This window comes from Delphinus delphis, chromosome 7, assembly GCF_949987515.2.
Source record: "Delphinus delphis chromosome 7, mDelDel1.2, whole genome shotgun sequence".
In the NCBI taxonomy this organism is placed as follows: domain Eukaryota; kingdom Metazoa; phylum Chordata; class Mammalia; order Artiodactyla; family Delphinidae; genus Delphinus; species Delphinus delphis.
Window position 1 is genome coordinate 61,499,131 of NC_082689.1, and position 25,766 is coordinate 61,524,896.

General features: G+C 36.7%; 1 protein-coding gene across 8 annotated transcripts in view; it reads right to left on the reverse strand.

Annotated features, from left to right (window-relative positions):
• Window positions 1–200: 200 nt before the first annotated feature.
• Window positions 201–25,766, reverse strand: part of ERICH2 (glutamate rich 2) — a 30,547-nt gene continuing 4,981 nt past the window's right edge. For 2 of the 8 annotated variants that reach the window (XM_060015665.1, XM_060015664.2), the window contains exons 2-7: window positions 19,894–19,924; window positions 19,372–19,408; window positions 10,942–11,129; window positions 7,483–7,540; window positions 1,121–1,192; window positions 201–474 (exon numbers count right to left, since the gene is read on the reverse strand). In XM_060015665.1, coding sequence (XP_059871648.1) covers window positions 353–474; window positions 1,121–1,192; window positions 7,483–7,540; window positions 10,942–11,129; window positions 19,372–19,387 — 456 coding nt within the window. In that variant the 5' untranslated portion in view covers window positions 19,388–19,408; window positions 19,894–19,924 and the 3' untranslated portion in view covers window positions 201–352. Of the gene's footprint in view, window positions 475–1,120; window positions 1,193–7,482; window positions 7,541–10,941; window positions 11,130–13,858; window positions 13,906–17,125; window positions 17,222–19,355; window positions 19,409–19,636; window positions 19,686–19,893; window positions 19,925–25,766 lie in introns of those variants that run through there. The other 6 variants (XM_069540819.1, XM_060015667.2, XM_060015668.2 and 3 more) reach the window with 6 other exon arrangements.

Sequence of the window (25,766 nt, forward strand, 5' to 3'; positions counted from 1 at the left end):
GATGCTGGGCAAATGACTCACCCTCTCTGGGCCTCAGTTTTCTCATCTGTTGAATGGGAATGATAATAGTGCTAACCTCATATGTTTGTTGGATTCAGCAAATTAATGTATATAGAACAGCACCTGGCACATAGTTAGTGCTATGTGTTTTCAATGATTACTTCCCTCTCTGAGTAGCTCACCTTGAGCTAAAATCTAAATATTAAGAAGGAGCTCAAACTAATATGGATAAATTAAAAGAACTCTGTACCAAATAAAGAACAGTTAGACTGAAATGCAGCTCTCTTCTTTATATTTCCATAGTATACAGTAATGAACATACATGAAGATTAAACTATAGCAGCAACTGTCATCACCCATCTTCACATTCATCAGAGCTTTCTTCACTTGGATCCTCACTGCTCTCCCCTTCACTCTCACCACTACTGTCCTCTTCACTCTCTTCATCATCTTCCTCCAGATTTTGAGCTTTCTCTGCCACAGAAAGGGAAAGACTTGCTTTAAATGTTTCTTAGTATTTCTACCCTCAAAAAATCACAATTCTCCTTGTTTTCCCCGCCACTAAGAAATACATATTTTTGGAATGTGAGAACTGAGCTGAAGTTTGCTAACTGCATGTAGGGTCAAAGCAGTAGTACAAAGAAGAACATATTCTTACTGGCATAAAGATGTTTGTGGATTTAAAATAAATTTAAAACATTGGTCTATAAAAATATTTTTTACTACCGTCAACTTAATTCTTACTTAAATAGAATAAGAGTAAAGTGAGATTCAGGGTGATTTAGAGGGTACTGGCTTTGCTTGGAACTGTGGGATAATCCCTTTAGTGCCTGGCACAATTAGCAGGTTCTGTTCCCTCTGAGGACTCTGTCAGGGCCCAATACCTTGTGCCCAGGGAGCCTGCTTTGCTTGGGCAGTTCCACCCCACAGAGGAAAGGGAGTCATCTTGACCATCCACAGAGGACAAGCCGGTTTCATGAAACCATCCAAGACAACCATTTAGCCTTTTCTTAACCACTTCATGAGGATGTACTTTGCCAATCTCCTGGGGCAATGGATTTTTAAATAGTGACTGTTCATAGTTCTATGAGAAAGAAGTAATTTCAATTTTTAAATTTACCCATCAGCAGCATTTCTTCAATAAGTGAGGAAAACTCCTTGGCCTCAGGATTTTCTGGTTCATAGATTAGGACTGAAAATGGACAACAGAATGCATATTATTAGTGCTTGAAGTGTTTCAGCAAACAGCCTCTTCAGAATGAGACTGAAACTGTCAATGAGAGTAAGTGAAAATGCACAAAACAAAACCACCAACAATTATACCATGGGTATATCTAAGCGCAAATAGAGAAAATGTTCTACTTATCTTAGGTGCTTTGTAAGGGAAATACTCCTCATTCTAGTTTCTACCTCCTGTCCAAAGAAGGAAATCTCTATCACTATGAGGCTTCCCTCATGGGCCTGTAGCCAAAGTGTTTCTTGACTATAAGCATCCCCCAAACAAGGTGCAAATCCCGCAAAACATGGACACTTTATTAATGACACCCTAGTCATCGCCTACTTAACAGCACCCTCACCTCTTCATCAGACCCATTGTTTTTAAGTGCTATTTATTCCTTTTTGCTGATCCTTTATGTGAATGTGTCATCCTTCCTTTGGACCATATCAATAGATTTCTTTTTAGGCCTGTTAGTATGTTACCAATGTCCTAGAGCCCAGAAAGATTTACACCTTTTGTTTCAGAGTTTTCTAGGCTAGTTTATTTATTTTTTCAGATCTTGCTCTACAGATCTCTCTCTCTGCCTTCTTCCTACCTGCCTTGAGGTGTATTCATAATTCTGCATCATCCATTTAAATGTTGTGACTCCTGCGTAATATCTTGATGGCCCCCAGGGGGCACTGAAACATCAAGCGTGCTATTTGCCTGGCTAACAGTGAGACAGAGAATTGTGGATGGTTCACTTAGGCCCCAATGGCTCAGAGGGCCTCACCCCATATGGCTTTCATCCTGACACACTAAACCAAGGTCTTTATTTCCTAATTCCTAATATATAACAATGTACCATCAATCTGGGTTAGCATGAATGTGCACCTGCTCAGAACATGCTTTTAAGGCTTCTAGGGGTATTTATACATCTTCTAAGGCTTCTGATAAAAGTGACTGTTTGTACATTTTAACTTAGACTAAAATAATTTAGCAGTCTAAATCTTTCTCTGAGGCTAAGCCTCTTTCTAGAGCAGAGTTTCTCCAACTTGCTCCTTGAGATACTAGTTTCTTAAGATGTTAATATGCATTTGGGAAACTAGGCTAATGAAGTTAATCAGGTAAAGCTTATAGTAAGGAGTAACTGCAGGATTTTACATAGCCATTAATATGCTCATAACTACTATGGATCTTACAGAGAGGAGAATGTGGTTTCCCCAATTTATTATCCCCATGGAATCCTTTTTTGGTGGAACACTTACTAAGAAATCTTGAACTAATATTCCTTGGAACACAGCTTAGAAAGTTTCATGTTGGAGTTAGGATTATTCCATGGGAGTGGAGCATGGCATCAGCTATTCTCAGCGTTTAACAAAAAATGCTGGCAATTGTCAGAGTGACGGAAAGGTATCTGCTTTGAAGCTTAGCCCTGCAATATCCTTCCTAGGTGATAAATAAAAAACGCTTTGACAGGCTAGTAGGGTTTGTAAAAAGGCAAGAGAAGCCCTTAGCACATGCAGTTGATGTTCTGGGAGTTGTTTCCCAACCGGGGCCCATAAGCAGAGGCTGGTATGGACCCTGAAGAAAGACTGTCAGATGTGAACCCTGGCTCTGCCACTGTCTAGCTGGGTCACCTTGGTGAAAGCATTTAATGCCTCTGTACCTCAGTTCCCTTATCTGTAATAATACTATTGACCACATCAGGCTGTTCTGATAAATCAAACAGATAATATGGATAAAGATAAATACTTAGTTTAGTCCTTGGTGCATGGTAGGTGCTGAATAAATGTTGATTATTAGTTTTCCTGGAGTGGTTCTGGGCCTGGAGAAAGCCTTGGTTCCCTCCTAAGTGTGCAGTGATGCCTCCTTCTGGTTGAAGGGCTGGGGCAGGGAGCTGGGGATTCTGCTGCCCACGGAGCTCTAAGGCCCTCAGACAGGAGGCTATGCTAGGGTACACAGACTGTTGGTCTTGTTCACTGTTGCAGCCCTAAGAGAGTACCTGACACAGAGGTGGAGCCTTCAAAACATTAAAAAAAAAAAAAAAAGGAATAAATGAATATAGACAACTGAATAGGAAGCAGTCCTTTTATGCCTTGATAAAATTATACTCTAGGCTAATAAGAAAGGGTGATTTATTTTACTCAAAAATAAATAGAGGGCTTCCCTGGTGGCACAGTGGTTGAGAGTCCGCCTGCTGATGCAGGGGACACGGGTTCGTGCCCTGGTCCGGGAGGATCCCACATGCCACGGAGCGGCTGGGCCCGTGAGCCATGGCTGCTGAGCCTGCGCATCCAGAGCCTGTGCCCCGCAATAGGAGAGGCCACAACAGTGAGAGGCCCGCGTACCGCAATAAATAAATAAATAAATAAATAGAAAACTTTATAGGAACTTTCTTTTCTGAAGATACATCTGTATTTGTGTTAGACCCATGATGATGAGAACCATTTTGGTTTTCAGGCCATTATTTTTAAACATTTACAATTATTATAATTGACAGAGTAGGTCTTCAAGCCTTAAAAGTTATTTTTGTAGAATCTCGGGCTGCCTGTGAGCAGAAGTGTTGGCACCCTGAGATGACTGGGCTGCAGGTAAAGAGACCAAGAAATGGGAAGACTGACAGAAAATCTCACAGTCAATCATGAGACTTGGGACTCTTGACTTGCAGTCTCATTTAAAAACCACTTTTCCAAGGCTTCACCAACAACTTTTTTAGAAGGCAGGATAAAAAGAAAAGAACCCATTTGCACCTGGGATGCAGGATGGGAAGCCCTGCAGCCAAGTGAAGATACAAATGATTATACGGTGATTGGTTATTCAAGAGAGTGGATTTGTAAAACATTTCTGCAGGGACAAAGATGCACTATTTCATATAAACTAGTTGCCTTAGATACAAATAAAAAATATATTAGTCAACTTAAAGGAGCCATTTCAATCTGATTGATTCATAAAAGCATCTCTTTTCCAAGTCTCTGCCTACTTAACCAGAAATATAAGCTTATTAGTCAAATGAGGAAATGGAAATATAGCAAGAAATCATAGGCTCTCAAGCCAGACCTGGGATCTAATCCTAGCTTTACCACTGGGTAGCTGTGTGACTTTGGGTGAATTAGTTCTCCTTGCTAGCCTCACTTTGCTCATCTGTAAAATGAGGTTAATCATATCTGTCTCATTGAATTGCTGTAAGAATTAAACAATGTATGTTTAATGTTCCCATAGTAGGTGTTCAATATATACATATATAAATACATAAAAATGTAAATACACAATCTATGTTTACATGCATAACTTTATAAATATATATAGAGAGAAAGGTGGAGCGTTTCATGGAAGAGCTAGAAGATGGGGGGGAAAAAGAAAGAGACAAAAGAATATCTATGCTGGAGAGAACAGACTTGTGGTTGCCAAGCTGGGGGGATGAGGGAGGGATGGGTTGGGAGTTTGGGGTTAGTAGATGCAAACTATTATATATAGAGTGGATAAACAACAAGTGCCTACTGTATAGCATAGGGAACTATATTAAATATCCTGTGATAAACTATAATGGAAAAGAATATGAAAAAGAATGTATATATATATATGTATAACTGAATCACTTTGCTGTATAGTAGAAATTAACACAACATTGTAAATCAACTATCCTTCAAAAAATTTTTTAGAAAAAGAATATCTATGCTGTAAGAATTTACATATAATATTTTAGGGTCCATGCTAGATGAAAAAAGTTTGTTTTGTCTGTTGCTCTGAACACAGAGAGGGACTTTGGGTAAGCCCTCAGCCAAGCGTTCCTATTTGCATCAAAGAACTAGCACTTCCTTCTCCCTGGAACAGTCTGTCTACAACTCTCTGTTCTTCCTTGAACTTGCCTGGCTTTGCAAAACCGGGGCCTCCCTAATTTTCACATCCTTGCCTGGCAATCTGCCTCAGGGGTAGCCAACCTTACTTTGCACACCCCTGCTCTCTACGCCCATTCTCTGGGCCTTTTTGCTCACATTTCCCATCAGCCTCTTCTTCCTCTTGGGAGCAGCTCTTTCCCATCTGGCTCCCTGGATCATGGTGCCTGCCTTAGGGCACTCCACAGCTTCTTTTCCTAGAGTTTAGTCCTTAGTTTTAGAGGCACCACTATTTGCCATGGACAGAAGAGAGTAAACAGCATTACTGGATGAGTCAGTAAGAGTGCAAACCACATCTGATATCAACCCCAAAAGGGTTTAGAGCATGTGTGCTCTGAGTTCTGCTTTCTCTCCAGCTCCCAGCATAATGTCTGGTACAGAGTTAGTGCTCAATATTTATTGGTTGGAAGGAAGGGTGTGAGCTTTTAAAGGAATATAACCCCATTAAGATATATCACTTTGAACTTTTTCATCCCCATTGACCTGGCCCTTAATGCACGTGCACTGGTATGTCAGGTCCATAAGCATTATACTGAGCACCTGCTGTTTACAGTTTGGGCTAACAGCCAAAACTTACTGACAGATGTGGTGATATCAGTGTCTATATTTTGTAAGCTTTAGCCAGAGGCTTTTCTAAAATGATTGATGAATATATAAATATAATATAATATGTAAATTTTCCTACAATTAGGCTCCACAAGAAAAACTCAAGAGAACTGGGAGCTAGAGCTACAAAATCACTCCCTTCTATACCAGCCACACAGAGAAGAAAAGCAGTTGAGGGAAAAGGAGGCTGGGGTTCCAGTTCTGGCTGTGTCACTTGCTCCCTGAGCAGGGCTGCACAAGCTGCTTAACCTCTCTCTGCTTCAGTTTCACTATTCATAAAAACAGAGGATTGGACATGATTCTCTCTCTAAGGATTCTTTCTGATTGGAAATTCTGTTTGTGGGCCACCAGCAACAGTTTTGATTGAAATATTTTATTCGATGGCTCTAAAGATCAAAAATGCTTAAAAGGATTAAACAAGGCAAATTATTTTGGATATAAAATAGGTAGTGTTAAAGCATTCAAAAAACCCATTTTAAAAATTAGCCAATGATTTAAGAAGTTCTGTATCCACAGTGGGGACTCTGTGAGGCAAGGGAGAGTAAACCCCATGTCCCTACACTACATTTTCACTAAAAGATTTTAACCATAAGACAGGTCTACAATAGTTAATATTTCAAGTCCATTATTAATAAAGTTTAATTGTAGAGTTGCCATTTTCTCCTTTAAAATAACTAAGACTAATGAAGTAAGAGAAAAAGGATAGGGTAAATTAACTCAAAAACAGGTCAATAGAAGATATCCAAACTGAAGCATAGAAAGAAATGGAAAAAACAGAGCTGAGTATAAGATACATGTGGGACACCATGAAAAAAAAGTCTAATTTATGTGTAATTGGAGACCCAGGAAGAGAAGAGAGAGAATATGGCAGAGGCAATCTTTGAAGGTTAATGGCCAAGAAATCCTCAAATAAATACAAAGAAAACCACCACCATTTTGAACGTCAAGTCAAACCACTAAAACCCAAAGACAGAAAAATAAGGTAGCTCATATCATTCCTCTACTCAAAAGTGTCCAGTGGTTTCCCACCTCACTCAGAGAAAAAGCCAAGGTCCTTAAGCTGCGAAAGGTTGTGCAATCTGCACAACCCCTGTAAGCTGTAAGCTCTCCGACCTCATCTCCTATCATACTTTCCCTGGCTTATTCTCAACACATTTGCTATTAGTCCTGCCTGGAACACACTTCCTCCAGATGACAGGACTCACTTCCTCAACTTCTTCAGGTGTTTGCTCTAGTCTTCCAGTGAGGCCTTCCTAGACCATCCTACTTAAAACTGCTTTGCCTCCCTCCCAGCATTTTCTACTCCTTCTTCCCTGCTTTATTTTTCTCCATAGCACCTATCATCTGTGACACACTAGTTACAGATAAATTTATCTGTCTGAAACTAGATATAAATGTGGGATCATTATCTGTCCAGTGCCTAGAACAGTGCCTGGCACATGTAGGTACTCAAATATTTGTGGAATAATTGCCTGTTAAGTAAGGCTTTCTGCACTACACAACACTTCTTTGAATCTAAAGGCACAATGCTACCAACCTGTTATCATGAGACTAAGGGTTTTGACTTATTTTTTAATGGTGTAATTAGTCTCTGTCATTTTATCCCACTCAAAGTTACTCTAGAAGTCTAAATTAGTCCTTATACCAATTTTTACTATCAAGGATTCACTGAGACACTATCAGAGAATTCATTAGATGTATGATAATCAGACCATCTTATATATTATGGAATGTATTTGGAAACAGAGAAGATTGGAAAAAGGAAAAGTATTTTGTACTTACTCTTCTGACATAATTTTTTTGCCAAATGGTAGTCTTGGCCCATTTCTGATCTCAGGAACTGGAAAACATTCAGAAATTCTTCAGCTACGTAGTTTCACAGAGAATTTAAATGTCAATTATAAACTCCCTAGAAAATATTCCATTAATGATTAACTATTTTGCTTTTAACTTTTACTTGTTTTTCCAGGGCTGAGTCTGTAATCAGTCAGTTAATGAGGACTATTTAAGGACTATTTAAGGCCACACAGAATAAGTATGATACCTCTGCTTTGCTGCAGCCACACAGTGTACACACTACTGAACAATTTGAGAATATGTAGGTTGATTCAACTGGCATAGACTCTGAAGACTTTAATCACCTTAATATCTCTTTGGTTCAGATACAGCTTTTATTTGTGAACTTAATCCATAATTACATGACAATATTTAGTAAAAAATATAGATTTACAATTATGTATATTCAATATTTTCCAGTATTGATTGCCCTTATACCATCTAGTTTTGCTTTTACTATTTTTATTGTAGTTTTTTTAATACAAAGTAATATTTGTATGCATATTTGTATGTATATTTTTGTAGGTAGGAAATTTAAATGCTAAATAAACACATTCTGTCCCCAATTTAATAGCATTAAATAGCATTTTTACCATTTAGAGATGTTTATTTTTAACATCTCCATGAACATCATTTTAGTATTTTTTCCATAAATGAACACATATATATTTACAAAAACTAGGATTATTCAGTAACTTTTAAAAAATACACCACATTTCATGGTCATTTTCTCCCCATGGAATTAAATATTCTTGTTTATTTTTTTTTACTTACTTAGGCTCCACAATTTACTGATCTTCTATTATTAGTTATTTAGACACCTTCCATTAAAAAAAGAAGCCTACACTCAGATAATTATTCTTGCTTGTGTGTCACATATTCTGAACCATTTGCAGGTATACTAGGTTTACGCTGCAAGAGATAGGGACATGAAGTAATATTAAAGAGTCTTTGGCTGGTACTGATCTGCATATGAGTATGAAGAAACTGAGGCTGGAGAAAGAATCACTAGAATGAGCAGATGGAATACTCACTGGACCTCACACAGGGCTAAGAAGAACTCATGTTCTCTCCAGCCAGAGTGGAAGGTCCTCTTAATACAGAGAGCACTGGGAAGAGTCCTCATAAGGGGACTTAAGGGGCCTTAGTAGTGTCCCTACACTGTAAAGGTTGCCCTGGATCTTCCCAACAAAGTTAAAAACCAAAACTCAAAAGGAGAAACCTATTTCCAAGTAACTCAACTGTCCCAGATCAAAGTCCAACAACAAAAGTTTGTATCCAAGAGCATAAAATTTACAACATCTAGGATTTGGTAAAAAATTACCAGGCATGCAAAGATGCAGGAAAATATGACCTATAAGCAGGAGAAAACTTAATCAATAGAAACTGACCTAGAGTTGACAGAGGTGATAGCATAGCAGAGAAACATGTTAAAATAGCCATTATAAATATATGCCATATGCTCAAAAGTAGAGAAAATCTGAACATGATGAGGTGAGAAATGATAGTTACAAAAATATTTAAAGAAAGCTTCTAGAGATGATAAACAGGATACCTAAAATGAATAATATATATGCATATATATGGGGCTAGGGAGGGAGAGGGAGAGAAGGAGGGAAATGGACTTAACAGCAGATTATAACTGCAAAGAAAAGATCATGAACTTGAACAAAGAGCATTAGAAATTTCTAAAATAAAATACATAGAGGGACTTCCCTGGTGGTCCAGTGGTAAAGAATCTGCCTTCCAATGTAGGGGACATGGGTTCGATCCCTGGTTAGGGAACTATGATCCCACATAGTTGCTGTGGGACAACTAAGCCTGCACACCACAATTAGAGAGCCCATGTGCCACAACTAAGACCCAGTGTAGCCAAAAATAAATAATTTTTTAAATATATAGAAAAAAACATGAAAAAAAGGGAACATCAGTGATGATATTGGGTGATCTGACATATGTATAATTGTAGCCCAGATGAAGAGAGGGAGGGCAGAGATCAGAAAAAACATTTGAAGACTTAATAACTGAACATTTTCCAAACCTGGTGAAAACTATAAACTCATAGGTCCAAGAATCTCAATGAACAGAAGAAATAGGTCACATCAAGGCATATCATAATCAAATTGCCAAAACTAATACATATGAAAAAAATTTGAAAGATGGTAAAAAAGACATATACATGTAAATAAAAATAAGAATAACAGCAGACATCCTGTCTAAAGCTATGCAAAATGTGAGAGAATGGAGCAACCTTTCAAAGTACTGAAAGAAACATGGCCCCCCACCATAGAATCTCCAGCTATCAAATCCTTTAAAAATAAAGGTGAAATTAAGACTTTTCAGACAAACAAAAGCTGAGAGAATTCATTTCCAGCAGAACTGCATTATAAGAAATAGTAAGGGAAGCTTTTCAGGTAAAAGGAAAATAATATCAGGTAGAAATTTGGATCTACACAGAGCTATGTAGAACTCCAGAAATGCCTTCCAAAAGAAGATATTTTCCATTAAGAAAATCTCTTTAAAAGATAGCTAACCATCTAAAACGAAAAGAACAATGTATTGTGGGGCTTATAACACATGTACAAGTAAAACACATGACAACAAAAATACAAAGGATGAGAAGGGGGAAATGAAAATGTACTGTTATGAAGTTCTTATGATATACATGAAGTTGTGTAATATTAATTAAAGGTAGACTGTGACACCACAACAAGTGAGGTACAACTGTTTTGTTCTCCATAGAATTATCCGTAAACGTTTATGTACAATTTTCGCATGTGACGTTTCAGGCTTCAATGCCTTTGCCAATGCTGTTTCCTATGCCAGGAACACCTCCTTGATATGTTTACCAGATGAATTCCTACACATCCCTCTTCAAGTTTCTAAGATTCCATTCATGTCTCTTCCTCTAAAAATCCTTCCTTTACCCATTTCTCCTGCTTCTTTTCTCAATTAGTCACTCAATCCTCCCAGTTCCCAGAGAACTTTCCAAACACCTCTACTAGCACATATTTCCTTTTATTATAAATTGCATTATATACATAATATGTGCCTGTTAGTTCTCAAGGGTAAGGTCATGTCTTTCTTATTTATCTCTAAATATCCCAAGTAACTAGCATGGTACCCAGTAAGTAAAAAGTTTTCCTTAAAGTAGTCCTTGAAGAGTCTTATGCCCAAACTTCTCTTATTCCTGCTTCTGCCTTTACCAGAATACTTTGAGTCACTTCTAGAATCTTCACTCACCTCTACCCTGGTGAAAGTAGTAAGAAAGATGAGTAACGAGGTAAGCATCTGTGTGTGGGCAAGGATATTTTGACCATTTTTTTTAGTCTGCAAGACTATATACTATTCAGCTATTTTAATATTTTTAAGTTTCTTGAGTTATAACATACGAGTAAAACTTACTTCTGTCATTAACTCTAATGGGGCATGAGTATCCTTATTAGGGTTACTGTCTTCCTCATTATCTTCATCATTGGTATCATCCTCACCATCATCATCTGTTGATTCAGACAACTTGTCATCAGTATCCTCAGGGGAATATTCATTATTTTTCTCCTGCTCTGTAATGACTACATTTTTGCTCATTTCACCTAGAAAAGAATACATATAATTTAATCAATAAATATTGAAATGTATTCAAAAATTTAAAATGGTCACTCCTAAATTATAATGTAGCAAGTGTACATGTTTACTACATGTCCTCCTGTTCTGGATTTTTTTTCATGACTAAACAGCACTGCAATAAATTTACCTGATTTCCATTTCCAAAAAAGGTAATAAAACTGCTAAGTGAAACAGGAAAAAACCCAAACCGATAATCCTGAGCTGATGTTAGTGTTGTTTGGTGCTTGAAATTGTAATAAATGGAAAACGGTTTTGTTTATAAAGAATATAATAACTTCCAGAAAAAAAGAAATTAATGCTATTCTATCCACAGAAATACTTTTCTTAAATTTTTCTTATAGGAATGTAAATGCAAAATAAAGAGCTTGGAAAGTAAAAGTAAGACTATAGAGGTTGAAAAGTAATTCTTCTTAGGCAAGTAGTCACTGCTTGGATACTTGAGAATAAAGTTCTCTCTCTCTCTGTACACACACACACACACACACACACACACACACACACACACACACACACACACACAGATTAGGAAGAGATACATGTGAAGTGTTCCAGATATAACCAGAAGTTACATAACATTATTAATGATTTTTCTTAATGTCAAGTCACAGTACCTATGACCAAACATAGATGACTGAAAAATAAAAAATAAGCACTACTCTGACTACCCATTCAGTGCCCAGCACTACGTTGAGCCCTAGGAACACAAAAATGAACAGTCATTGACCTCAGCGTGCTCACACTCTAACTGGGGAGTCAGAAACATAATGGATAATTATAAAACAGTATGGCAGTAAGTGATAAAGATGTGTACTAGGTACATGGGAGACCAAAGGAGAGCCCCATCCTGGTCTGAGTGGATCAGTTTTTCCAAGGAGAGGGGACAGCATGAACCAGTGAAAAAAGAATGTGTGTGGAGCTACAAGCACTTTGTTGTTGCGTATGGGTCAAAATTGAGGCTGAAATGGTGACAGATGTAGCCAGAGGGGTACAAGCTGGATAATGGAGTCTTGTGGGCCTTGGAGTTAGAACTTTATCCTAAGAATGAACGATTTAAAAGTAGGGAAACAAAGTAGTCATGAAAGATTTAAGTAGGGAAACAAGTATGATCAATTCTGAATTTCTGCAGGAATACCTGGATACCAGGGTGGAACGTGTATTTGAAGGCAGACAGAAAAAAAAAAAAAAAAAAGAGCAGGGAGAGAGCTGGTTAGAGGTGTCTTTAAAAAGTCCAGGTGAAAGAGATGGATGACAGGGCATTGTTAAAATAGGGATTGAGAGGAGGAGATATATTAGAGAAATATTAAAGAGGTAAAACCTCCATGGCACAAGCTATTGAAACATTTTCCAAATTTCAGTAATATACTATCTTCATCCATTTTGCCATATGAGAGTATCACCTATACTATTTACTTAATTTTTTTTAAATTTACTTTTTTAACTTAGAAATTTTGCCAGATCATAAATATTATCATCCACAAAACTGATGGAGGTACTAATAAAAGTAAGATATAATAATCACAGCAAATATTATACGCCATTACTCTTCTGAATACTACATATATTAACTCATTTAATTCTTTCACCATCTCAATGAGGTGTGTCCTATTTTTATCCCATTCATAGATGAAACTGAGAGACAGACAGGTTAAATAACTTGCCCAACTTCACACCACTAATTAAGGTAGATCTGGGAGTCATTTTGGCTCTGGAGTCCATATTCTTAACCAGGTCTTATATTATTTTTTTCTAATACACATTAAAATATACTACTATTAAAGTAATTTTAAAAAAATTTACCCTCTGTTTCCTAAAATTATCTCTTTGGGAAACACTACTGAGTTTGCCCAGTTTTTTGGCTCTACAGATGAATTTCAGTTTCAACCTTAACTTGTGCTACATCATCCCCTTCTTGTAAGACTTTGAGTGTCTGGGAAGTCTTGAGGTGTCTTCTTTGATGGGAGTGTGGCCATGAGCTACTCTAAATAATGTAGAAACACTGGTGTTAGAAAGAAGAAAATGAGGAAATCTAGGAAAGGTTGAGAGAAGACAATGTTAAGAAAAAGCAGGCCAAAAAAAGAAAAAGCTGGGAAAACTCCTCACTCTAAGCAAAAGGTACTATCTATCCTCAAAAGGGATAACAAGTCCTTCCAAGAGTGGGATGCCTGGGCTATTCAGTCTATCTACCTGTTTCCTTTACAGTCTCCGTCGGCTCATAACCACTCTAATCTTCCAGTGTGTACCCAGCCTGTTCACCGACTCATCACACTGGTGTCATCAGGGATGGTCATAATAGGGAATTAAGAACTTTATGTGATGTCACAGGAACTCATTCAATTCACAAACACTGAGTATCATGAGAGAGGTTTCCTGATCCCTAGATCTAAGATAGTTCTCCCTCCTCCAGGTGCCATTTATTTATATATGGCTGTCTTATTTGTGTTTATTATTAGTGTTTAATAGTTGGCTATCTATGTGAACTCCATAAGGGCAAGGATCTTGGCCATTTGCTAACTATTATATCCACAGCTTCTAAACAAGTGCCTGGCACTCAGTAAACCATTGTTGAATAGGCAGAACTTGTTCATGCTTTCACAGGTATTTCAATTCATTCTAAAATTGAATACCCTATCATTATCATTTTATGTAATGTATACCCATGGATCCCACCTGACTGCATATCAGAATCATCCGGTACCTGAGTCTGAAAAATTACTGATTCCCACAACCCGCTCCAGACCTCGAGTTGTCAACATCCTAAAGGTCCTAGAGAAGGAGGGCTGAATTAGAAGCTACAGTTACTCAAATAAAACAAATATTATTACCTGTGCTTTCTTTTAAGAAGGAAGATGACCATATCTTAGACTGTAGATTTGTTTCTATATCTTTATTTTCAATAGTCTTTGGAGATACTCACTCTAAATTCTTTAAAGAAACTTTACTTTCAATATTTTTTGAAGAGACTTCCTTACTAAATGTTAAAGTAGATAGTGAAAAAACACTTTTCTAGGTCACAATTCTGTTTAAGGTTCTATATGGGTTCATACACACATTTAATATAAACACACAATATAATACACCAACAATAAATAGCTAAAATGCAATATCTTCTTTGTGGAAAAGCATTAAAAATAAGTTTTACTAATGATTAAAATTCTATTTCTATTGGGCATTTGTCATTGTGTAATGATTCTTAGAATCTTTTCAGAGTTAACATAGAGTATATAAGCAATCCATTACCTGAATGTTCCTGGCATATCATTGTGATATGATGGAATAAAACTATTTAAGGAATACTAGCCTTCAGGTTTTTTTTTTTCAAGTTTGTAAGTCAGTTCTTACCATTGCTAAATGCTATGCTTGGGACTTCCCTGGTGGCACAGTGGTTAAGAATCCGCCTGCCAATGCAGGGAACAAGGGTTCGATCCCTCATCTGAAAAGATCCTACATGCTGTGGAGTAACTAAGCCCATGCACCACAACTACTGAGCCCGTGTGCCACAACTACTGAAGCCCGCATGTCTAGAGCCCGTGCTCCGCAACGAGAAGCCACTGCAATGAGAAGCCTGCGCACCACAACGAAGAGTAGACCCCCTTGTCACAATTAGAGAAAGCCCACATGCAGCAACGAAGACCCAACGTAGCCATAAATAAATAAATTTAAATTAAAAAAAATAAATGCTATGCTTATGGAGTCCAACACTAATATTAACCCCTGGTCATAATACAAAGTAGCCTGCTTTTTCATTAAATGGCTGAGATAAAAATGGGTTAATTTTCTCTTTTAGCCTTCAAGCCTGATACCTCTTGTCAACAGATAACACACTGAGACAGACGAGTCTTGTGTGGTGCACTCTGTTTACAAAGACAGGCACCCATGCTGGTGGAAAAATAACCCCAATTTCGTTTTTTGTATCTCCTTTAATGTGATTCTTTTAATATGTCTCCTTTACTGAGTTTAAAAAATTCAACTTATAGTTTTCATGGAAAGATATAAAAAGATGTAAAGTGTTATTATTTTTTCCCCTAAGTTATAGTAGCTCTGTTTTATCTCTATCAAAATGTGAATCTAGAACATTAGTAGTAAAGTTAGTGATTTGTACAGTGCTTTAGCAAGTATGCTGAACAGCTTGTTATATTCTTAATACTATGGGAGGGAATGGAATCTTCACTTCCCCAGTATATGCTGCTAAAGCAAAACCCCACTCTGTTGATGAAAAATACAAAGCAAAGATGATTTACATTTCTACCTCTGCCCTCCTTGATTTTCTAATTGTGAAAGAGAGCATCCAAGAAGAAACCCTACACATGAAAAGTTGAGAAGTCACTTAAGTATCCAGTTTCTAGCATGGTTAGAGTCCTATTATGCCAAAGGTCACCACAAGTAATTACTAGAATTCATACGCTCTAATATCTAATCTAGATAAAAGGAGGACTTCACTGCCTTTTCCCAGCCACGAATTACAGTATTTCATTGAATCTAAGATACCATTTTTTCTTCCTCTTTTTTTTTTAATATTGAACTATAGTTGATTTACAATGTTGTGTTAGTTTCAGGTGTACAGCAAAGTGATTCAGATACATATATATACACACACATATATATATGTATCTTTTTCAGATTCTTTTCCTTTATAGGTTATTATAAGATATTGAATATAGTTCCCTGTGCTATACAGTAGGACCTTGTTGTTTATCTATTTTATATATAGTAGTATGTATCTGTTAATTCCATATTCCTAATTTATCCCTCCCCACTTTTCCCCTTTGGTGACCATAAATTTGTTTTCTAGGTTTGTGAGTCTGTCTCTGTTTTGTAAATAAGTTTATTTGTATTATTTTTTAGATTCCACATATAAGTGATGTCATATAATATTTGTCTTTCTATGTCTGACTTACTTCACTTATTATGATAATCTCTAGGTCCATCCAAAGATATCACCTATTTATTATAAGACATTTGTCACCTATTTATTATAAGACATACTGACATATTATATTACACATTATAAGACATATTATAAGACATTAAGAAAGAAAAAGTATTGTCAAGTAGAGATGTTAAAATATGTATGCTTCAGAATCTATGAAATATGGTACTTATATATTCACTAAGTTATATCACTAAAGAAGGGAATTTAGCTAGTCTAGTTCTGGATATTTGAATAATTTGAAATGCCTTTAATAATCTTAATGTCCTAACATGGAGGAAGCCAACATACTCAATGACCTGAAGATAAATAGGATATTACTATTTGAGAAGCAGTGAACATGCCATAAAAATACATATGAGAAGTGACCAAATCATCATTTTAACAGTAAAATGTGAATTCCTTTTCTGCTCACTTTCTGATATAAAGTCTATCTTGTATACAGTCTCAAAGAAGCAGAGGACCAAACTCCAACCTGCTCTTCAACTATCATCTGTTGACTTCATTTGAGAAAGTGACATTACTTATGATACCAATGCTTCTAACCATTTAACAAAAATAGATAACCAGCATACTCTAAAATATATTTTCTTTAAATACAATTACAATTGAGGAAAAATTCGAATTTTTACTTTGGAAGATGGGAAGTATTTACTTTAGTATCTACTAAGGTTAGAGAGTTAGTCAAGTTAGATATCCCACTGGAACATATTTACACCAGAGGGTGGATAACCTAGGTTTTAGAATTAATTAGTATGTTAAGCACACTAGGCATATTTATGAAATGTCCCCAGATTTCTATTGGAATTAATAATTTTTTAAAGTTTATATTTTAAACTTTGTTTTAAAATGATTTACATTTATCAAACATGAGGGACTTCCCTGGCAGTCCAGTGGTTAAAACTCCGCACTTCCACTGCAGGGGACAAGGGTTTGATCCCTGACCCCTCATGCCGCGAGGTGCGGTCAAAACAAAAACAAAAACAAAAACCCAAAAAAACCATGAACCTAAAAACAAAATTAATTAAAACTTACTTTTCTGAGACTGTCTTCGCTACATTTAGAGAGACTTGTGTTGGTGAGGTATAAAGTTCGCTTGCCAATGTTGGTCTGCATCTAAAGAGGCATTTACTTAAAGTGTAAAAATGGGAGTAAAAAATAATGTGTCATACATTTTAGAAAAGATAAAATATACGATTATGGAATAACCGATAGATGCAATTTTTTCAAACTCCAAGAGTTGAGTGCTGTGGGTTTGCTTTACCCATTTTCCCCTCACATCTTTATGTGTACTTGAAAGTCTGACGAAAAACCAACAGATCAAAGGTCCAAGATCTATAACACTTTGTCCAGCATTAAAGACATACTTTACTTTTACTGCTGAAAACAGTTTGTTAATTAAGTGCCATTTTTTGGGTAGACAAAATCTTTGACAGAGAGGATCCATGAGGAAAAACGGAAATGAATTATTTGGGCTTTGTGTACAGAGAAGTTTGAAACTCCTGGTTTATAAAGTTCACACACTCCTTGTGGCTCTGATTAGAATGAAGAATCAATCAGCAGATTAAAGCAAAGAACTGGTGGGAAAAGAAAATTTCTAGTTTTCCCTAATCCAACCTGGATAGGACCTTTTGGGAAATTCCCCTTGCCTGTCAGACTATGGAGCCAGAAGCAGGGTGGAGAGTGGAATGTAAAGCTATACTGAGAAAATCCATCAACTCTGTAGGTCAGTCACACTGTTCCTCAAGTAAAGGTCCCCCATGATTTTGATTTTCTGTTTTCCTACTTGATCTTTTTTTTTCCCAGGACTGGCTCTGTTTACCTTCACCTCTGGGTGGAGTACCTGAGGTAACAAAGCCATGCACCTGTGAAGCTTACTGGCTACCTACCTATCCCTCTGTCCCTCACTCCAAACAACAACCAAACCAAACCCAAACCTAAACTCTTCTCTGCAAGTGAAGGGAACATGATCATACTGCCCTTGCAAAAAGCAGTTTGATAAACAGATGCAATTATTAATGAGATCAAGAGAACAGGCCATCACTCTGCTTTTCTATTTCAGCCCAGACTGCATTTGATTTACCCCTGGGTTTTAACTACCTCAGGATGTGGGTTACCCCTTGCTCCAGTTCCACACTGCTTATCACAGCCTATGAACATTGGGGTTCATAGACATGATAGAATGTATTTTCACTAATGACTACTAACTCCCATTAGTATTACTGAAAGTTATATCCTATTTCCCTCAAAGACTACTAAAATTTTCTTAGATTTTTAATTTAAAGATATTCAACCATGTAATAGGATATATTATATATAATTACATCCAGATTAATATACTTAATGGGGCATTTAGTTTTTTCTGGTTGTCTATAACATTTAATCTGAAATAAGCACAGAGTCTGTCATTGATCTGTAATACATTACCTTCTCTTTAGTATAAAAATACATCTTTAATATATAATTTACAACAAAAGTCAAGGTGGACCCTAATTTTAATTTTTAGCTTTGACAGTATGAAAATTGAAATATATGCTGCATAAGGTATAATTTTTCCCAGCCAATAATATTCAGAATAATTCAAAATAGTATCAATTTGAATAGAATCCCACTAGAATGGCACCTGCCAATTTATCAATAATTGATCCCCATGAATGTGTTTTACAATCAACTTTCAAAGTGTAATTTTTCATGGAATAAATAATTGAATTTTTTTTAAGGGGAGAGGAGATGATCGTATCAGGAAGGGCTCTGATGAATTATCAGAATCAGTGCCTTGAACAAAGCAGGTACTTAATATTTAGCTACCAAATTGAAACTGGACTATGATTCTTTTTTTAATATCAATCTCTTCAACTAGATAGGGTGATTATTTTCCTAATTTAGTAGTAATGGTTCTTCTCATAGTAAACAAAGAATCTGTTTGATTTTAAGGTAAGTATTCCTTTAAAATGATATTCTCAAAGAAGAGAGCAAGTATCAAAGTGAAACAGGAATGAGCGATGAAAGTTATATAAGTAAAATACAGAATACTTGCTGTTTAAGCATTTAAAAAGTAGGTTTGAATATTATCTATACCCCTACATTTTTATCAAAATTCAGTTTTCATTTTAAATGTCCTCTTATCTAAGTAACAATAGCTTTGACTGAAGCAAAAGCTAAGTGCTAATCCATGCATTTCTGGACTTTCAAATTTAATTGGGTAACAAATGATTGCATTATCTAGTTCTAATTGCTTAAAAGGCATGTGATAGATCAGACGCACAGAGACATCTTCTTACTCTGACATTGCTCCATTTGGTTCAATCATCACTTTTTCTGAAAGAAAAGAAAAAAAATCAACCCAGTATTTTATCAGTAGTGATGTGCTTAATAGAAATTCCTGACTGGCAAATATTTAGGCATTGTTTGAGTGACAGACAGTATAATAAAGGATTTAATTGCTAAGTCTTTCAACCACACTCAACTATTCCTGTAGACTATCTTCTTAATATTTAGGACAAAAGGGTGGTCAAACATATTCTTTTTAAGTAATAAATCATTTACCCTTTGGATCAAACACTAGCAATTGGCCATTCTGTCTTTATTTTGGTGCCTAAAAGAGAAGCAGAAATAAAAACTAGCATTATCAGTATTATTTTAGTTTGAGGTATTTGAAATAATTTATTCATAACCTTTATATGAACATTTCTATTATCTAGGCTAAAATGTAATTTTATACTAAAGCCAATTGTTCCAAAACTATATAAACTGATGGTAAAATAGAACTAAAGCGTTCTAAAAACTATTTTATATACTATTACCTTTACAGCTTCTGTCTTGTCTAGATGATTCCTGCAAGAAACCAAAATATTTACTTCTTTAAAGACTTGTCTAAATTTAGAATATAAATAAAATAGAATGCAGAACTCGGTCTGTCAGCAGGGTAGTAAGCATGTATTTTGATTTTGTTTTTAGTATCATTACTTTCATCCTAAGTGAAAAACATCATTCTTCTGGTTTATGAAATGAGATTTTAAAAAAGCCTAGAGAAATTAATGCTTCCCCTTTTCCCCGTTCACCTTGGAGTTTACGTAAAAAGAGCTACTGGAAAAAATTTTGCATGTTAGAAAAGTGATGTATTAAATTAGCCTCTAATTCTCTGTTACCTTTTTGGGTTTATGTAACTTGGACCCTAGATCTGGATCCAAATACAATACAGCAGGTTGAGGTGCCCCTTTCCTACTGAGCTGACCCCCAGAAACCATAAGTTCAGTGTGGCGTATGTTTACAACACTGCTTTTCCCTCCCACTTTAACAAAGTAAAACAACACATAAACCAAACTACCTGCCACATTCCAGTTTATCCGTGTTATTAAAAACACCTTTACAGAGTATATATTAGCCAGAACTAGAAGTTTTTCCATGATATTTCAAGATAGTATTTTTAATAAAATATCATTTCAACAAATGCATTTAGAAATTAACATTTTTCTCCAAAGATGCATTTAAAAATATAATTCTTACCTTATAAGTTCCCTTATGAGTTTATTAATACTTACAATGTTTTCTCTTTGAATGTGTCCCTTTTTAAAGTTAGTCTATATAGACTTATTTTCCTATAACTTAGCCCTTTATATACCTGGATAAATTTCATTCTAATTGTAAAGAGAAAAATCAATTTTTAAGGGTTTTTTTTTAATGTATGAGAGATGCCACACTTAAATTTTTCATAAGCAATAATTCACTTGCCTCTCCTCCCCTAACACTTGTCCCCATATCACAAGCCAGGCTTTAAAAATTATAAGTAGTAATACCTAGGGATTTCTGGAATATAAAATTCAGGACCAAAACTGTAGACAATAAAAGAGAAGCTTCATTTATTTGCATTAAGTTTTTCTCTTTTTAAATGTGTCTCCCTCACACTGATTTGCACTCTGGAATAAAGCAGTAGTGCACAAACTTTTGCCTTAGGCTTTGTTTTCTGGGGAACCCTGATCAAGCCAGACATTATATATGTATTAATTTGATTATCCCTCTGAGAAGCTCACAGAGAGCTAAAGTCCATCAGAAAAACAAGGCATCTTTTTGGGTAAAACAGTTGTAGAAGACCAAACTCTAGGATAAATAAAAGATTTTACTCCTGATTCTCTACAGCAGTGGAGCTCAGAAGCCCAAACAATGCAATAATGAACCAAATAAGATCTTAACAGAAGAAATCTAAGATGGCCTCTCCTGAGAGGTACTTACCTACCACAGATGCCCACATTCTGTGGGTACCCGTATGTCTGGGTCTCCCCTTTATATTTAGAGATTTCCTTTCCGTTCTAGCTCTAGGGTCTTTATGGATTGCTACATTCTACCCTTTACCTGGATGAAACATCAGTGCATAAAATTCTCCTCCCATTTTTACCTAGTAAAGAAAAACCTAGGATGAGCAGATCCCAGCCCTTGATGGAAACCCAGTCTCTGCTAGGTCTAGCTTTATCATTACCTAGCTTTATCATTACCTACCTCCTTTCATAATCTCCTTTCATAAAATTGAATTCTTTGGGAGGCAGTACGGAGTAATACTCAAGAGCTGGGGCTCTTCAGAAATAAACCCACACACCTAAGGTAAATTAATCTACGACAAAGAAGGCAAGAATATATTATGGAGAAAAGACAGTCTCTTCAGCAAGTGGTGTTGGGAAAGCTGGAGAGCTGCATGTAAATCAATGACACTAGAACACTTCCTCACACCATATACAAAAAGAAACTCAAACTGGTTTAAAGACCTAAATTTAAGACATGACACCAAAAACTCCTGAAAGAGAACATAGGCAAAATATTCTCGGACATAAGTCATAGCAGTGTTTTCTAAGGTCAGTCTCCCAAGGCAAAAGAAATAAAAGCAAAAATAAACAAATGGGACCTAATCAAACTTAAAAGCTTTTGCACAGCGAAGGAAATCATAAACAAAACAAAAAGACAACCTACAGAATGGGAGAAAATATTTGCAAACAATGCAACCAACAAGGGATTAATTTCCAAAATATACGACAGCTTGTACAACTCAATATTTAAAAAAACCAAACAACCTGGGAATTCCCTGGTAGTCCAGTGGTTAGGACTCTGCACTCTCACTGCCGAGGGCCTGGTTCAATCCCTGGTTGGGGAACTAAGATCCCCCAATCTGTGAGGCATGGCCCCAAAACAAAAACAAATAAACAACCCAATCCAAAAATAGGCAGAAGACCTAAATAGACATTTCTCCAAAGAAGACATACAGATGGCCAACGGGCACATGAAAAGATGCTCAGCATCGCTAATTATTAGAGAAATGCAAATCAAAACCACAATGAGGTATCACCTCACACTGGTCAGAATGGCTATCATGGAAAAAGTCTACAAATAATAAATGCTGGGAATGTAAGTTGGTGCAGGCACTATGGAGAACAGTATGGAGGTTCCTTAAAAAAACTATAAATAGAACTACCATATGATCCAGCTAATCCCACTCCTGGGCATATACCCTGAGAAAACTCTAATTCAAAAAAGGTACATGCACCTCAATGTTCATAGAAGCACTATTTACAACAACCAAGACATGGAAACAGCCTAAATGTCCATAAACAGATGAATGGATAAAAAAGATGTGGTATATATATATAATATATATATGTATATTTACATATAATATATATATAACATAAATATATAATATTCCATCATATATATATGATGGGATACTATTACTCAGCCATAAAAAAGAATGAAATAATGCCATTTGAAGCAACATGGATGGACCTAGAGATAATCATACTAAGTCAGTCAGAGAAAGACAAACATCATATGATATCACTTATATGTGGAATCTAAAAACATGATATAAATGAACTCATTTACAGAACAGAAACAGACTCACAGATACAGAAAACAAATTTATGGTTATCAAAGGGGAAAGTAGGAAAAGGAATAAATTAGGAGTTTGGGATTAGCAGATACAAACTACTATATATAAAATAGAAAAACAATAAGATCCTACTCTAGAGCATAGGGAACTACATTCAATAACTTGTAATAAGCCATAATGGAAAAGAATATGAAAAAGAATACATATATGTATGTATGTGCATATACATATATATACACATATGTATATTTGAATCACTTTGCTGTACACCAGAAACTAAAACAACATTGTAAATCAACTATATTTCAATTTAAAAAAAAAAGAAAAGAGCTGTGCTCTTGAGTAAAGACACTGGGTTCACATCCCAGTTCTGCCACTTCCCATGTAAGCTTGGGTAAGTTAATTTCTGTAGGCCTCAGTCCCTCTGTCTGTAAATCAGGGATCACAATGGTACCAACTTCATTGGATCATTATAAGGATTAAATAGGATGATCTGGGTAAAGAGTTTAGCACAGTGCCCGGCACATAGGAGGGACATGGTAGAAACAACTTGATGTTTTATCCAAACGAAAAACTGGGACGTTGCCCTATGGGGCTGATTAAGATTGCTTAGGGAAACAAAAAGGAGGCTTTACTGCAATTGAGACAAGCAAACTAGCTCTAAGGACCTTTAATTAATTAATTAATCACATAAGCCCTAAAGTAATGATACTTGCTTAGAAAGATCACTGACTCCAGGGAAAAAGGAGAGTAATTGAGAACACAGGTACAGTTAAAGCAGGGACTGATAATTGGTCAGAAATAGGTATGGCCATTGCACAACTATGTATTTTTCAAATGAGTATTAATAGCAAAAAAATCTCTCTGAAAGGAAATGTTTTCATAAAAGAAACTGATAATGTTGGTTGACTGGGGAGGAAATAGAGATAGCTGCAGGACTGGGGTGGGAGGGAGTTTTTTTACTTTACATCCATTGTACCTCTTGAACTTCAAATAAAATAAATGTATTATCTATTTAAAAAATACGATGTAAAATTTGCAATATCGTTTGTATCCACCTCTTTGTTTATCCACCTCTTACAGGCATGTGAGCTGTTATGTTGGCCTTGTGCTACTTCAATTCTCTTCTCCACCCAGTGGTACCTGTTCAAATTGGAGTCATGGTTTCCAGAAAGAACAGTATGTAAGTGCACACCTTGTAGATTCATAACTACTGATTATGGTTAATGTTAACATCACAATATTCATTTAATCAGCACTTCGACTCTCTACCAAATACACCCTCTGCCTTTTGGAACATGGGCAGACTCTCCTGATGTCTTTCAACAATCCGGGTGGTAATAGGAACAACACAGTTAGGTAACTCCTAACTTTCATGTAGTATTCAATATCTATTTAAAACAAACGTTTGATGAGCACCTAGTATGTATCAGATATGTCTGTGATAAGCTCTGGGGATACAAGAGAAGCTCAGAATTTTACAGGGGAAACAAAGTACTAACTTCCTATATATATGGAACAGACCAAGCTTCAAAGTAATATACTAAATGCTTCCCTCTAGGGGCTCCAATGTAATTTTCCATACTGCCCAAACAGGATCAGTCAAATCCCTTCTTTTTTTTTTTTTTTTTTTTCCGGTACGCGGGCCTCTCACTGTTGTGGCCTCTCCCATTGCAGAGCACAGGCTCTGGACGCGCAGGCTCAGTGGCCATGGCTCACGGGCCTAGCCGCTCCACGGCATGTGGGATCTTCCAGGACCGGGGCACGAACCCCTGTTCCCTGCATCGGCAGGCGGACTCTCAACCACTGCGCCACCAGGGAAGTCCCTCAAATCCCTTCTTTTTTGAGCTCATGGACTGAAGATACCCAAGGAGAGTCAGAAGGCATTGGAGGCAGAATTGGAAAGATAGAGGGAGAGAGTCCAGTCAACAGAACTATCTCTGAACAACCTTCAAGTTCCAGAATCCAGTTCTGAGGCCTATTCTCTGGGTTTGCTATATCCTGCCACGTATTGTAATTTCTACAAATATCCCTAGAATAAGGTATTGTCTGCCTATAGCTCATCCCCCCCTTATGTGGTTGACAGATCCATCCCCCTCGAACACAAGAGCAGTGCTGTCCTAGCACAGACCCATCATGGTAATTCATAAGCTAACACAATGACTGAACCAAGGATTGAGCCTGTGATCCAAGCTAAGTTCACCACACCTTTTTCTGAGGCTTTTCCAAGTGGAACTGTCACAAAGGTAAGAGAATATGAGAGTAGAGCTTTCAACTGCTACGGTTCTAGGTTTCAGGAAGAAAGTGGCCTGAGTGAAGCAGAATATACAAGAGAATCAGATATGAGAGATGAAGAGATGAGGTAGAGAGAAGGACAGGGACGGAGGAGGGGTGGAGTGTGTGTGGGGGGCAGAGACAGACAGACACAGACACATTCCTGATGGTATTTGAGTTCCTGTTTCCAGATCAACCTGTCTTTACCATGGGCCAACTGATTTCTCTTTTTGCCAAAACAAGCTGGAGTTTTGTCATCTGAAACCAAGAGACCTTGACGAATACAGCTCCTACTCCTTGAAACCAAAAGAAGCTAACATACCTGCTGTCACGTAATAAGAGCTACAACACTAGAATTAACATAGACCATGGGAGCACAGAGTGAGAAGTGATCAGTTCTACCTGCAATGCGGCAACAATGAGTCAGGCTTCACAGTGAAGGTGGCATTTATTTAACCAAGTCAAGATCAAGTCAGTAGATGGGAAGAGTACTCCTGCCATGTGTTAGAGAATGGCAGAGGATGTAGC